Source organism: Lycorma delicatula, chromosome 1 (genome assembly GCF_047948215.1).
Source record: "Lycorma delicatula isolate Av1 chromosome 1, ASM4794821v1, whole genome shotgun sequence".
Lineage (NCBI taxonomy): Eukaryota > Metazoa > Arthropoda > Insecta > Hemiptera > Fulgoridae > Lycorma > Lycorma delicatula.
The window spans coordinates 283,822,761-283,839,991 of NC_134455.1; the positions used below are offsets into that span (position 1 = coordinate 283,822,761).

At 29.3% G+C, this 17,231-nt stretch overlaps 1 protein-coding gene and 2 pseudogenes across 1 annotated transcript in view; all 3 read left to right on the plus strand.

The window, feature by feature from the left end:
- LOC142332349 (voltage-gated inwardly rectifying potassium channel KCNH6-like) overlaps positions 1 to 17,231 on the plus strand; it is a 792,659-nt gene that overhangs the window by 292,297 nt on the left and 483,131 nt on the right. The window contains exon 3 of the mRNA XM_075378757.1: positions 12,756 to 12,899. Within this exon, the coding sequence (XP_075234872.1) occupies positions 12,756 to 12,899 (144 nt within the window). The remainder of the gene's footprint in view (positions 1 to 12,755; positions 12,900 to 17,231) is intronic.
- Positions 863 to 995, plus strand: LOC142318569 (U2 spliceosomal RNA; annotated as a pseudogene).
- LOC142318592 (U4 spliceosomal RNA) lies at positions 5,942 to 6,107 on the plus strand (annotated as a pseudogene).

The following is a 17,231-nucleotide window of genomic DNA, read 5'->3' on the forward strand; positions in this document are numbered from 1 at the left end:
TTCACTGAATTAGTAATTAATAGTTGATGAATGTCAAGATAAAAATCCATTTTTTAACTCATAATAACCAAATATTTTATAAACGTTTTCCCTATGTTATATAGTTCAAACATTTGAATATCAATCGTAATGAAATGCGGTTTAAAGTGTAAACAATGGTTTTCTTATTGATTAATGGATTTTTTGATAAAATAGCATAAATTAGAACAGGTTTTTAATTTAATGTTATATTTTAATAATTCTTAGCATAACAACTATTACAGCACAAAATGAGGTTTATTTATCACTTATAAGACTACTACTACATAGTTAGGTATATGGATTTTTATCGTATATTAATTTTTTTTTTTGTAAGATTCTAGATATTTTTAATTTGAAAAATAGTAACTGATTGACAAGTATTTCTCCAACCATCTTATATTCTGGTTAGTTATTTCTTTGCACGCCATGATCTGTAGATTAAAATTCATTACTTTAGTTAATCGATCAACGAAATTACTTTTTTTTTTTAAATTTATTATAATTACACTCAGTTTGCTTTGGGAGTTCATTGTCAATCACATTCTCATGCTAAATGAGAGCGAGCACTTCATTTCTTGTTAATAAATAAATATATATATATATATATATATTTTTTTTTTTTTCACTCTACTCCCCTGGGCCGGTCCGACTGGTTGGTATTGCGCCACCCAGGGGAGTGTCTGGTAAACTCTAACGAGCCTCTCCGCCTACCGGCTGAACATCCGGCATGGCAGGTCGGCTCGCCGGTGTCAGCTCTTTTGAGTGGTTTTCTGTTTGCCCATTTGGAAACCACGACATACCTCAAATAGCCGTAACGTGGCACCGGGTCTTTTCTTACTCTTCTTCTTCTCGGCCTCTTGGCTAAGATCAAAGTGTAGTATCTGTTCTTATCAGCTTAATAAATATATATGATAATGCATAAATGTGTCTTCGTTAAGTATAGTAATGTATAGGAGAAGCTTTCTAAACCTCATTTTTATTTGTGAAATGAATGATTCGTTTTATTCACTGTGCTGTTATTGAATTATTGTAACTTTATACTACTAGCTTAAAAACGATTCTTCGGAAAAAATAAAAATGGAAATTTTGAATTTGGTAATGCAGTTGAGCCTTCCTTTAGATTTAATATCGATCTAAATCAACCAGAGTAACTTTTTCGCCGAATTCTCACACAATCCTATGGCATGGCTAGTATCACAAACTTTGCAATTAATTTAAGTTTAATTTTCTCTGTTCCCATCAACTTTGCCTGCCGTAGTCTAGTCCTCTCAAGAGAGGGGCAGGCAAAATTAACCTTACGATTTAAATTTGAGATTTTATTTGATTTTTCCCTTCTCAGTCAAATGATTTTGTCGGCTGAATCGGATGTTAGGTACTGAATTTTTCAATAATTATCTAACAAGTTTAATGAGACGTAGATACACATTATTTATTCGATTAGGCTGATTCAATTTGAAATAACATGTGTTCTTTTAATATTAAGAAATTTCGTGATTTTAACCCAAATAAAAATTTATAATTTCTCTCATAATGAAGATAAGATTGGAGTACACGACACCCACTGTACGTATATTAGTATTTTTTGAATTGAAATAAAATCTATTTAAGTTTTCAGGCTAGCTGTTTTAAGAAAATAGTTTAAGGAAAAAACAAAACTTTTAATCAGAAGTAATTTTAATACATCATTATTAAAAATAAAAGCTGAAAATAAAAATAAATATTTTATCGACTTTTTACCGGATACTAAGAGCAATATAATATTTTTAATAGTATATTGCTTTTTTATATTATATCTATCTTTTATATTAAATCTTTAATAGGGCAATAAATTTAAGTACCACTTTAAATTAGCTTCTCTATTTCGTAAAATTCTATTTAATTTTGGCCTCTGGATTGCTTATATATCCAAAATCAGAAGTAGATCTAATATAAAAAAACAATACTGTTAAAAACATTATCATCCTTTAATGACGAGTTCTCGTACAGGCCTGTAAGCCTACTACCAATTTAGACTAAGGTATTCAAAAGGCTATTACTTCAGGGAAACATTATTTCCTACCACCATTTCGGTTTCCGCGTTGGTCACTCCAACATTGAATACATACACAAGATTATTTGTGTTGTTACTAACTACTTGGAGGAGAAAAGGTTCTGTTCACCTGCCTATCTAGATATCCAGCAAGCATTCAATAAGATCTGACTGTCTGGCCTGCTATACAAACTAAAACCAAATCTACCGCAACCTTTTAATTTAATAATGCACAGTTACTCGGATAAACACTTTTCCCAGATTAAATACAAGTAAGAGATATCTAAATCCTTTGACACTTCTTCGGGTGTTCTTCAGTGCTCAGTTTTGGGGAATATCTTCTACTTCATCTTCACTGCGGATCTTCCAATCACAGACAATACCGTTGTTGCATATTTTTCTGACGATATGACAATCGTGATTGTCGATGATGATCCGACGTAAGCTTGGACTAATTTGTAATTTGGTTAGACATTCCAGCCAAATGGTTGAAGAAACTAAAAATAAAAATCAATCAAGGAAAATCGACTCGCATGAAATTCGCGGTGAGAAGAGATGACTGCCAGGAATCAATTTAGATGGAAGTTACATCCCGCTAGAAAATGTATGTTAAATAGGTATTCACCTAGATTGTCTTCTAACATGGAAGGTTTACTACAAAGAAAAACGTAAATAGCTAGGTATTAAATTTAAGAAACTATCCTTTTTATTAGGCAGAAAATCGCAGCTATCCCTATCTCACAAGCTATTTTTGTACAAAATGATTTTAAAATCGGTTTGGACATACGGAATCAAACTCTGAGGTATGAAAAGTATCAGCAATATAGAGGTGATTCAGCGTTTTTAGAATAAATTTGCGAGATGCACACAGAGGTGACATGGTTCGTAAGCAACAACGAAATTCACGAGTACTTAGAGTTAATGTGTGTTTGAGAGGAAGTCAGTCGACTTGCAACTAAGTATAGAATAAGTGTTAACGATCACGTAAACTATCTTAAAAATGAACTGTAAAAATGAAGATGAAAGAGGATTAAAGGCCGAACATGTGTTGGATCTAGGAACCTAATAGTGATACTCAGGACGAAGCCTCTCTTCCTAAGTTATGCATCATCAAAATATTTATGTTTATGATCATTTATATTAGTATTGTTATAAGTTCCTATGTAAGTATTTTTCTTTTTACATTGTGGTTTTATTCGCAGTAATGGACATTATTATTTCCATTAAGCCGTTCCTGGCTGGAGTTTTTCAATGCTGATGCTACATTTGATTTTTCTATGGATATCTAAAATGTAACTAATTAAGGTGTTTTCAGGGAAAATCCTTTACAAATTGATTATGATGGTGAAATTTACTTGTGGTTTCTAATTTACGTAACCGATTTTCAATATAATTTGAGATACAAAAAAAATTCAATAGTGACCACTTTGTTTGTGACCAATGTGATTTGAAAAAAAACATCCGCTGTGACCAGTTTTGAAGTATATTTAGTTTATTATTAAGTTTAAAAAATACTAAACATGAAAACTCAGTTGCAGTGTATACTGACTTAATCTTATGCGTTATAAATCACTGTCTCAGTAAATTAATTAGTCATTAATCTTAACCACTATATAAAACAAATCTTTTTTTTTTCAGAAGCTTATTGCATGTCCCTGCTTCAAAACAAATAAAATTTGCGCCTATTCGCAAGCCTTGAACATTAAATGTTAAATAGACTTATTTTATAATATACGAGTAATTAACATTAGTATGGGTATATCGATTAAGTTGTATATTATGTAACATAATACTGAAGAAATAATTTTCTGCAGTTTTTTGAAACTACTATTTTTACAGTATTTCATTCAGCCATGCTCTTAGATCAACACTCTTAAGAGATTATACAAAGCTTTTGGAATTTCTCTTAGTACTCAAAATGTTTTCGGCATCGCCACAACTCCTCCACCCTGACCTACATCTGCCTAACTCCCTGCACGAATGTCTGATATTAATGTCGTTCTGCGTAGTCTTTTCAATTTAATCTTCTCAATATTTCTGCCAATCTGATCATTAGCGTCTATCACATTAGTTAGGCTCATCGGCTTAACACGAATAGAGTTTGACTTCTTACGAATTATTTTTCGATTTGTCACCGATTCTACAAGTTCTGTATTTTACATTTATATATTTTACCAAAGTCCTGAATACATATAGCCCACCGGGTTGGTCTAGTGGTGAACTCATCATCAAAAATCAGCCGATTACGAGGTCGAGAGTTCTAAGCTGTAAATCCTAGTAAAGTCAGTTATTTTTATGCGGATTTGAATACTAAATCATGGATACCGGTGTTTTTTGGTAGTTGGGTTTTAATTAACCACTTACCTCAGAAATGGTTGACCTGAGACTATACAAGACTACACATTTACATTCATACATATCATCCTCATTCATCTTCTGAAGTAATACCTTACGGTGGTTGTGGAGACTAAACAGAAAAAGAAAAGACCTGAATACATAGTAAAGCTTATGCTGATGTACAACAAATTCTAGGATACACTTGACGTACAAAGTTTGAAGAAGTTATGTTATTCCTTCTCGTGCATTAAGTACCGCTAATATCCACATTTTCATTAATATAATGTTCACTAAAACAATTTATACGCTTTTATGATTGGTTTTACGAAAAGTAAATGTAATTTATTAGTTTGTTTAGGTAGAATAAACTGGCTAAAATATTATAATTGTAGGTATATTTTAGCGAGGATTATCTGTAGTAGCCTTTAAAAGAATCCCAATGATTTTCAAATAAGAATTTTAATTGTATCTAAATATTAACAACAGGGTTCATCTCCGCGTGGTTGGCCATTTCATTTAATTAATTCCTTATTTAACAAAATTCTGTTGCATACCACGTAATACTACAGACAAAATTTTAGGCAAAAAAAAAAAAAAATGAATTGGACTAACGCGATAAATTGAACAATAAATTTTTTTACGGAATACTTTTATAAATGTGAGCATCTAATATATATTATCATTAAATTTATGAAAACATTGATACTAAATCTCTATATAGAAATTTTTAACCATCAAAATGAGTTTGGACAGTTTTCTAGATGGAAGAAGTAAATAAAAATATTGAAGGTTTTTATCTTCAATTTGGTACTTTCTCCGTGATTTTGTAGCATATTTTGCCTCCATCATTGAAGAAAGTTCAAGTAAATTCCTCGATAATCCAGTCAGAACCTACGTTCGTAATAAATATAATGTTGTTTTATGGGTACCGGTTTGCAATATCACAGTTATTCTGTGTTGCTTAAAAGTGCTTTAGAAGTAAATATACATGCAGAGAAAAGAAAAAAAATTCAGAAATAATTTTGCAAGCAGCAAAATACAAATTTGTAAATAGAACAGTAATGCTTATTTCATATCTGACGCCGCATTTTATTGCATTTGTTCAGAACCAAATGGACGAATGTTCTCTTTATGAATAATCATTTGAAGTAAAAACTTCATGTTATTGGACTTTCAGTCACTTATTATTTTTTTTCCAGGTGCATTAATTATTTTCAAAAACTTTCGTATAATACACATTAAATAAAAATATATAATTTTAAAATAATACTTAATATTTTCCTTACTTTTCTTAAAAAAAATAGTTTTTTTCCAATTATAAAAACAAAAGAAAAATATAAATTTAAAAACTTGATCAGTACAAAAAAATTCAACTCTCAGGATAAAATAAGTTCAGTACTATTAAAATTATTCAATCTTCTTTAAATTAATATATATTAAAATACATATGAAGGCCTCTTGGATTTTTGAATTCATTGTATCGTAATAAGCTGTAATGAATAAACTCTATACATGTTTATACATATTTTGAGAATCATACAGCTCCGCTATACAAACTTTCCGCAGTGGCGACATCGTAACTAGTGAAGTTATATCTGAGGTGCGATTATTTCTAACTGAAACTTAGCTCTGCTATACAATACTAAAACAATTTGCTCCCCAACTATTCTCCAGATTAACCATTCTTGGTTTCCGTTCTAAATTATTTCTTTAATATAGGTAGGCGTTAAAAAAATTTACGAACTAAGAGATGTTAGTTGTTTTGTAGTAAATTGAAATTAAAATTTTAAATTATCAGTATATTACACCTACATTAAAAATAAATAAACTGTACTAAAAAAGACAATAAATCGAACTAAAAAAGAAACAATGTATGGAAATAAAGAACTAAATATCGCTGTCCAGTATTTAATTAAAGAAAATAATGAGTGACCAATCAGCTTACAGATAGTTCTAATTTTTTTAAGTATATTTTTCATGTCGCAGAAATAGCAGGAATTTAAGGTTGCCTAATGATTAGGTTATCACCAGGTCTTAGATCGATAAGAAAATTTTGCCCTTCAACGAAAATATTTAAATTCAATCAGGGGCTCTGAATAGAAATTGTCCTGTATTAAAGAGATCTGAGTAGTAATTACCCTATATGAAAGGGCCCCCGGAATGCATTTCAAAATTTTCGTTGAAGAAAATTAAACATTTAAAAATTTCCTTATCGACGTAAAACCCGGTGAGAACTTAATCATTAGACGACCTTAAATGCTCTTAAATGCCTACCACTTCTACAACATGAAAAATATAGTTAAACAAATTAAAACTATCTGAAAGTTGATTTGTCATCCATTATTTTATTTAACCTTTTCGTGACTGGCGTCGCGCTTACACAACTGCAGTAAACTGTCCGCATAGACTGCGGTCGCGTTAACTCGTTTTAGAACTTTATCATTTGAGTACTACCATCGTGTTAACGTGACTAATTTAATTATTTCACCATGTGCTGCACTTTATTGGCTTTAAAATGAACTATATGCACTATCGTTAGATTGCACCCGGATTTATTTCTTATCGATAAACCTCTAGTAACGCCGAAAATTATTGAACATATAATGAATGAAACAGACACATATTATAAATCCAAGCCTCTGAAAAAACCGATCTTGCTCATTAAAATTTACAACAGTAACAACCAATCGACATCGATGAACTGTATAGTTTTTTGAGTTGTACCACGCTTAGGCCAAGAAAAAAGAAAATTCTATAAGGGTATTTAATCAAACGACAGGCAAGTACACACAGGTGAAATGAAACTAGAATAATGAATTTTTTTCTAATGATAGCTTTTATGGGATTTACAGATCAGTAGATCTAAAAGGGTAATAACTACGGTGACAGACGAATATCGTCTGTCACCGTAGTTTATATATTTTTAGATGCAGTGGGTTACCACATTCAGTTTTTTTCGTAATATATTGCAGATACTATTTAAAAGAACTGTTCAATTTTTACTTCTAACAAAAACGTTTATTAAAACTACTCATTCACTCAGTATACAGGTATTCTTTTATATAGCAGAAGTTCTGAAGTCAATGCAGTATAAAATTACTATATAGTCTTATTATAATTTCAAATTTGTATTATAATTTTATACACTACTAGCCGGACAGGGCTCGTGTAGCTCGGCCTTCCCATCTGGCCAGCCTGGATCCCCTCTGTGTTCGTTACCCTCATGATTGTAACATTGATAAATAGCAATTACAACCTGAAAATCTCTTTCCTTTAACGTTTTACTCGTTCTTGACATAGAAACTCTGATACGCTTCTGCTATAGGCGCCATAGTCGGTTCCCTTTTGATTCCCCTTTCCATTACCCTAGAATACCTTGTATCTCTAGAAGGGGTCAGTAGAGAGCTAAATACTGGATGTGTTATAAAACGCATAGTCTATTAATTTTAGGTCATAAAACGAAACATAAAACGGTACTAAGTCGTTTCCAAAGGGAAAATTTAAAAAAAATCCCAAATGAAAAAATTCACAACAAAGTAAACGAAAAATTCACAACTTTATTCTCAACGGAGCTAGGACCTCGTCTATGACTTATAATATTCCCTAGAATAACACAGATGTATCGTGAAAATTTGAAAGCAATTGTTGTGTTGGCTCTTGCTTGATGTTATTGCAAACGGACAGAACCTCAAAAATCTCGCATTTATATATTAGATTATGTAAAATTAAATTAAAATAATTTTATTTCATTTTAAAATTGTTAAACTACAATCCGTTTTTTTATTGGTTTTTTCGATTTGTTTAGGATTATTTTCTAATGAAAATTTCTTTTGTCTAATTTCTTTGTTATCAAAATTAAGAAAATGCCATGTATATAATTTAAAAAAATAAAATAAGAATATACTAATTTAAACAATAATTCCTAGTTTCATATATGTTTTCTTATTTTATTAATGATGGCCATGTAATTTTTTTTTAAAACTGTTCTATAATATCATTAATACCTTAAAATACAAAAAAGAACATGGCAAATATTATGGTTATTTACATTTCGCTGATAAGAAACATAAAACTGGGTGTGTAAAAATCTCTCAAATCGATCTGTGAATAGTTTAAGTTACAGGTACTCATAGATAAAATATTTACATACTGGGATAATGATAACAACTTGTGCTAAAGACCTTAAATATACTCGTACGATAAAATTTTAAAGTGGAATTTAAAATAATTAAGTTCTTTTCAAGGTATATAATTAATGAAATATGGACTAATTTACTAACTAACCAGCAAACGAATAGCATGGTAAAATAAAATTGAATGACTTTTATTACCAGTTATCTTTTAATGAGCATTATTATGGTAATCTAGTATTAATCTCTTTTTACGTTATTCTGAAAACGAAGTTGAACCTTTAATATATCTTAACATTTGAAATTCATTCTAGATAAACAAAAGTAAATAAAATTACGTACCATCAGCAAAATTTATTCGGCAGATCAACAAAATTAATTCAGCAGATCAACAAACAACAAAATATCTATTCGGAAAAAATCGAGCTCTCAAGCTTATAGATTGAGTCCCTAGAGTCCCTAAAAGCCCCTTTGTTTTTTTTAACATATCAACTTTAAGTATATTAAAATACATAATAGTTAATTTTTCTTTAAAGACAACCTTGTCAATTGAACTTCTCAAAATCTCTTACTTTGTAGTATTTACATATAATTAATACTTCTCTATAAAACATAGAAATTACTAATAACAGCATTCTGTGTTGAAATGTTATTTCATATAAAAAAAAAAAAAAATGTTTACTCGGAGGGATAAAAATAAACTTTATATTTTTTTTTATTTGAATATAAGAAGTAAGCTCAAATAATGAATTTTGAGTGTTGTTTGCTGAATAAAATCAACAAAATCCAATCTGAAAGTAGAACATAAAAATTGTTAATAATTTTTTGTCTAGTCCTGTATTACGTTCATATTTGCTACTTTATTTTTATTGTAAAATCACAGTTACTAAAACCTTTTTTTTAATAATTTCATCATCTACCTCTATTTTTTTAATTCTAACATTTTCTAAAATATCTAGTAATATTCTGTTCTTATTAAATATTTCAAACTTAAAGCAGTGACTAAATACATTAGAGTGAAAATATATCTCAGTTTACAGTTAATAGGAATAAAATAACCACCAATTGTTATAGTATATTGTGGTTTGTACTTATGACTAGAAAAATCATTTTGTAGTCTGGAAGATTTTTTGTCTAGATAAATTATTGTTCAACTAGTATTTTATGTAACAATACATGGTCGGTGAAATCGAAATTTAAATTCATAAGAATTTGTTTTAGTTGCTTTGAACAGGTTAAATTTCGTTATTTTCTGCTGATGATTTATTATTAATAAAACTAATCATTAATGCCTAGATAAAATAGTTCATATTCTGGTAATGCAGGATAATATTACACGAAGGGTCATAAAAGATATTATCTTTTTTATATTTATACTGCCCTATTTTCCATTCTATTATGTTTATATACATTAAATAAAACCAAAATTGTCTGTAATGAACTTGCAAATGTATACCTTTAGAGATATTATGATATAGATATGTAAATTTATCGGAGTGATTTTTTTTACACTAGGCTAAGACACTAAAATAAAATTGCAGTAAATCCTGTGGGAAAATTCTTTATTTTATCATATTCTTAATTACATTAGTCATTTGTAAAATTATTGTTTCTTTCGGTTTTTTACATCCTTTCACTTTGAGATAATTATTTAATAGACTTTTCCCTTTTTAAACATGTTTCGCTTTGAAATATATGCACCAACCCACATTCATTGAAGATAAAATTAGAACTTGTTTTTTTTTTTTAGAAATACTGACTAGACTGTTTTACTTTTTACATTACTAATGAAAGAAGAAAAGACTTCTTATTAAGCTGCTCACCAAAGATCACAACTACTAATATGCTGCAAAGCATTATCTTTACGAATAGATTTCTTAACATAAATTAAAATAGCCTTTTTTTAATTTTAGATAGGTACTTAGAGATTTACAATGTCCTATTCTTGTATTTTCTAATAAATTGCATAATGATTTTTAAAAAAACGCGAAAACCTTTAATTATTCTACGCTACAGAGAGGCGATCTATTAAAGTTGCAAGTGTTAAATTTTAGAAATAATAGGCTGCGTAACTTACTAAAACTGCGTAGTAACGAACTGTTCTGTGACAATAGGATTCTAAAGGTACAACAGCAAATAGTTAATTTCAATATTATTTTTTTATTATTTCGCTTATCTGAGTCGTACTTCTTGATTGTATTGTCTTATTAATCTCACCCCTGACTATTCTTGCTCAAAATGGTCATGCAACTTCAGGTTCTTTTTAGTCTTTTGTTACAGGTGCTTGTAACTGAACCATTATTTTATGCATATTATTCAACAGTGGGTGGTGTACAATAACAAATACAGGACTTGGTAGATTTACAACAATTCTCACTACATAATTGATATTTTAACGACTTTATAGTATTATCTTTTCATTTGTCTGTTTTTTCCTTCCAACTTTCTTGACAACTATTTAACTGACTTAATCAAAATTAAAGAATAAAATTACGTTAGCTTATTTTAAATACAAAGTTGTATTATTTCTAAAAATTGCTCCGGACGCCCTACCACTTCTTGGAGAAAGCTATGTTTATGAAACTATGTTTATTGTTTATAAACTATGTTTATAAAAGTTTGATTTAATTTGGATTTTAGAATGATACTTCCGGAAAAAAAATCACACGAAATTTTCGCAATTTTTTTTTCACACTTAGTTTTGTATTTGTAGGGAGGACTGCTTCCTTGTATCGATGAAAATTCAATATTTAGCATTTGTTACAAGTAAGCGCTGATGGGAATTTAGGGATAAGGATTTTAATTAGGATCATAAAAAAGCGGAAAATATCTAGTTGTCACACAGTATGTTTTAGTTATCTCTAACAATAAATCATTAAAATTGGTGAATACAGCAAAACTAACATACTCTAACATTCTATTACAGTGTAAACACTGCACAGAATCTTTTAAAGAACTGTAGGATTATAATTTTATTTATTTATGTTAATAATTTTGAATGAAATCCATCAGCTATCATGACGTTTTTTGCAGTTTAGTAGGGGGGTCCTGGATCCACCAGTTTATAACAGTTGTTTTTCTACATCTTTGTCAGTATATTGGATATAATAGTTGCCGTTAAAGAATTTTTTTTTCAGAGAGAATTATGTCACGCTCGAATCGTATTGGTGTAGACCACATTCTCCTCATATTAATATCTAAAAAAATCGAACGTTGTAATATTTTGACATCAGATAATTTACTTATTCGACCTCCCCCGTAACGTAGGGCGTTTCGAAAGTGAATGTCTAAAAATGCAAACACTAATTTACCTAATAAGCCTAAGCTAAATCTCATTGGGTAAAACATTCTGTCTTTGCTTAATATTGCCTACCTGGAACGAAAAATAACCGCAGTAGTATAGACATAGAGTCAAATATTGACAAGTTGTGAAAAACACAGAAATAACGTGTCACTTTGTATCATTAATGTTTTATCATACAAAACTTTTACTCAAGGTGATATGGAAATTGAATTGTTATGAAATTACGTAAATTTCAAGTGAATTTCAATTAAAGAGAATTTAAAAAGAACAAGATATATTGATGTTACATGTTGTTACAACATAACCATAAAACCAGTATATCGTGCAATGTTTAGCAAGTTTAATATATCTTATTTTCTTTATGTCTTGCATTATTTCAAAATTGATCTCAAAGTAGGCGACAAACCGAATTAAAAATGTATTTTTTCTTATATATTTTGTGCATTTTCTCCAAATGAATTAGAACAACCAAAATTAACTGATAATGACAGCGTTCAAAGACCTCATAGAAATATACTTTAACTATATATCAGTAGTAATTAACTGTTTATCTAAAAAATAATAATTTCTTCACTTACTACAAATTTAAAAATAATCTCTTCCACGTCTGTTGTTACGAGTATTAAATTTCGCCAGTTTCATTCTAATTTTTTAGAAGTTGTAAGGTGATAAAATTTAGTGAAATACAACTGCTTAAACAGTGCATATTGGAACTTGTATTGATTTCAAAATAAGAGTTACCTAAAAATTTAAAACAAATGCAAAAATGATGGTCACTAAATTAAACTTTTGTTTTTATATTATTGCAGTATATTTTGAGGGTATTTATATAATTACTCGATATCTTGCACGTTAAAACTATTTATTACTTAAAATAACTGCGTTTTCTATTTAATAATGAATCTCCTGCTAAATATACTATTTTATTTTTCAGGGACCAAGTTTTTGTGCAGTGAAGTAATAGCTCCTGTTAAGAGTGAAGTTGATGATATATGCTTGTATATAATAAATTTTGAAGATTTGACTGCTCCTCCGGCTACTTTGTCTGATCAAGATGCCAATCATCGCCTTAGCAAATGTAAGTACTTTATATATTCTACTATCTTTAACCAGTACATGCTGTTCTAGCTTCGATGTAAGTTTAATTTAATAAAGTTTAAATTAAATTTTAAATTGAATTTTATGAAATCGTGTGAAAAGCCTTTTGAATAAATTATATACGTTTTATTTAGCACAAACTTCAACATTTCTTTCATCAATGTGTGTAGAGTTAGCTCAAAGAAGCTTAAAATTACACCACGAAGATATATTAGTTGCATGCTCTTTCATAAATTCCCACTTCTAAAAAAGCATTGAATTCAATTTTGTTTACTATGAATAAGGAAAATTATGTTTAGGATAATTTTTATACAAGAAAAATTATTTAATTACTTCTTGAATTTGTTCAATATAGAGGTTTATTTCACATGAAAGTTCTGCTCTTTTTTTAAATAATTAATTTATTATGGTTCCTTTCCGAATTCCTCAAATATGATTCTCAATTTTTTCCTGTAATCCGCTTCTTTTCTTTCAATAGCAATCAGCAATACAGCTGAGTATCGTACTAATTAGTACGTACTAATTTAATAAAAATTACTTTAAACAACACTCTTATAAAATATTATAGATATGTGTTTTCATGAAAAGGAAATAATGATTGCAATTGTTTTATGTTTCTGTTAGATTATTTATCCTAATCATTTTGTCTCTGAGGTATGAATCTTCATTTTTTGGAATATGATGTTTTTTATTGTTGCTATTTTCAATGATCAATCATTATGCTTTTTGGTTTTTTAAAAATTTATTTTGAAATGTACGAGTATTATCTTTTTATTACTATTTTGCTCTCATGTTACGGTTTATTCTGCTTTTTCTTTATCTACACTATATCTATATGTCAACTCAAAAATATGATAATGGCAAGAGAAGATCGTTCATTGTGAGCATAATTAATTTTAAGAGTTACAGCTTTTATATATGTAGATTTTTATGAATCATCATCATTTATATATATATATAAAGATTTCCCATAAAAAGGTTAAGTGGTTCCGGTTAGGATTAAAAGTACAATATTTGGTAAATGGCGTAGACTCTGGATGTAACTATATTTTTGAAATATTACATTACGTCCCAAGTCAGAATTACGGAACAATAATTTTACAGGTAATCTAACAGTTAATTAACCCAATTATTAATTAGAGAAGATCTTAAAATTATTAATAATCATTTTTTCACAGAATATTTATGAAATATTAGTAATGGTGACTGTACACTAACCTTCCTAATCAGTCTGGTTCTACTTGAATGTTTCGTAGTGTATTACGAAACATTCGTAGTACACTACGTGAAAAAATGAAAAATTTATTATTCAGTATATATAAGAAAATTTAATTTTTATTTTCAATAATGTATTGCTTAGCGGCGAGTAGATTTTAATTTTCCATTTACGATTTCATGTTCTAGAGATTTTAACTTTTAATGCTTTATTCACTTATTTGTAAAGTTGTTTTTAAAAGAACAGTATCATCATCACTATCGAATAAAAGAGGTATATTGTATCTATCAATTAAAAATAAAAATTCAATTATAACAATTTACTTTACACAGGTTGAATTACAAACAACATCCTGACTTGTTCGCCGCACAAATTTTATAAATTGTCGTTTTGATTGGTATCTCTAAATTGCTAACTTCTTTCACACCAACAGGTACAAATACAATATTCAATCATATTCAATCACCGGGGTCGGCGATTAACGGAAACATAAAAAAAATTGTCTTGATTACCATCTTTGAAACTATCCGTAATAATATTACATTTTACACGTAATAAATTTACAGGGACGATATTTATTGGTCGATCCGATATGTGTGTTAGAGTTGATTTGAGTAGTCTCGATCCATAACCCATTAGACTACCGATACTGCAATCTTTATCTGCAAAATCTCACCGTACTGTGCTTTTAATTTCAGTCTGTAATGTATTGTTGTTTGCGGTTTGTTTAAAATTTTTCATTTCGGCTTATATATACATATTCACCGATATCTTCGATCTCATAACTCTCTTTTTTATAAACATTTTTTAGTTAGCACATAATTATTGGTGTTTTAATTTTTTTTACGTCCTCATCAAACGCGAAACAATTTATTGCTGTTATTTTCCGCTACTTTCGGAATACTGTTTCCAGTCATCAACCATTGTAAACCCGTTTTATATTGTTCTTTCGAAAGATCGATTGGCGGGAAATATGTATTTTTAATCACCGAACTAGTACCATTAATTGTTAATATCTCTATTATCTATCTTTTATGAAAAAATAAAACAGGTATTTATATATTATTCCCAATAATCCACATAAAACTCAAAACATAATCGATCACAAATTACATTGCCATCGGCTTGATAGCTAGCAATATTTTATGTTATATTAGATTCTGTGAAATAATTAATCAATTCTGTAGGGGGCTGTAGACCGTCGATCCTTCCAAAATACTCTACATGTTTAATGATTGTTCTTTAAAACAAATCCAATGTGTATCGAATTCGTTTGAAGTATCTAAATTTACCATAGCGCATTCATTTTTTCTAATCTTTTTCGGTAAAGTGTCTCGCATTAAAACGCCTCTAAAATGTGGAATTTTCAACTGTTTTGCATATATAACCAATTCGTAATCATATAAAGCTCGTTTCGGTATTGAATCCGATTGCACTTGTTATTTATTTTTACTATTAACTTTTTTCTTAATAGCACCGTCTTTCTTTTTAATTTACAACTTTTTTTTAGTTTCAATCTACCGCAAAAATTAGATTTAATTTTCATCGAGTAAGTTAGTTACAGCGTAAGCCGCCTCTCTTTCAGTAAAACTGCTCTCTGGTGCAATTTTAAGTCCCTAAGCTCTTTCAGTTGGTGGTTTATGGGCTTCAGATCTGGTTTTATTATCTGAATATTTCGAATAAGCTATATTGTGCAGTTTACAAGATTCATCCAATTTATTGATATCTCTGTCGCCGCGCCTCATTCTCTTATTTAAATTTGTACCCGGGCCGCAATAATTATATCCTGGAATATGCGCTTCAAAAGGTAATAAATCTACAGCTTCTTAACTACAGAACCGATAATACCACGTCCTTTTTAATATTCTTTTTCTTCATATCTATAAATAAAAAACACGGTTACATTACGCGGTTTTTTTACCGCGTAATGTAAGCGTGGCATTTGTCTATACAAAAAATAAAAACAAATACTCTAACCAAATTCAATATTTTTCAAATCTTTAATTATGGATATAATTTCATTTGAAACAGCCGTGTTTCCGGCATCGTATTCACCCACAAGTGTATGCAATTTGTCCACCAAAGGATCTGGATCTGGATCGTTCCAATACAGATAGACTGGATTATAATTTAATTGGGCATGCAGTAGTCCGCTATCGCTAAACTATGTTGATGGTTTTTTATATGAGGAAATTGATCTAACTGGTCTTTTTGGCTGAAACTTTTTCTAATCATTCGCTGTATTTAAATGATTTGTTTGATTTTACTGCACCGGCTACTGTTAGGTGTGGGCCAGTTTTTAAAAACATTTCACCATAAGGTACTAGATCTGTGATATGAACTTTTTTTAGATTAAAAATTAACAGCTCTAAGTGACCAGGCGTGCTACTATTCACTATTTCCCAAATTAATTAAATCATTTTTAAATTCAATTTTAGTGCAACCAAAAGTGTTAGTATCTTTATCATATTTCACACCATATGCATTATCCAATGAAGATTTTGGGTCTCCCTTTAACATTTATAAATATATTTTACAGTTGATGTTTCTTGAGTTTCAGAAAACTACATAAATGGACTGACTATCTACCAAAATACCTGTACAAAGATATCTTGTAAATTTAAGGAGTTATTCACCTTCATCTGCAGTTTGAGTTCGTTCAATTAAATTTTTTTTTTTAAATGGTGATATCATAGTTGGCTTTTTTATATGGCTCATATAAAAAAAGAAATTAGTTAATTTAATATTCCTTAGGTAGCTTTAGAAAACAAGGTTTTAGTAATGTTTATGATTATTTAAACTTTCTTTCCGGGTAGATCATGTAGAAATTGTTCATTTTTTCGTTTATATTTTAGGCTTTCCTTACGTGCTAATTAACTTAGCTAATCGTATTACATAATTCGTCTTTAAATCAACTGGTTAGTTATTAGAAATATGTACTCATTTGTGAATCGGCTGACAGGAGTTAATATGAATGATCGAGCTGAGTATCTAATGACTGTATTAATCGAGCTGAGGCTAATGACTGTATTAATGATTAATACAATGAAGGGAGTCTTCAAAACAGTAACTTATGTAATAATGAGTTCATACTCT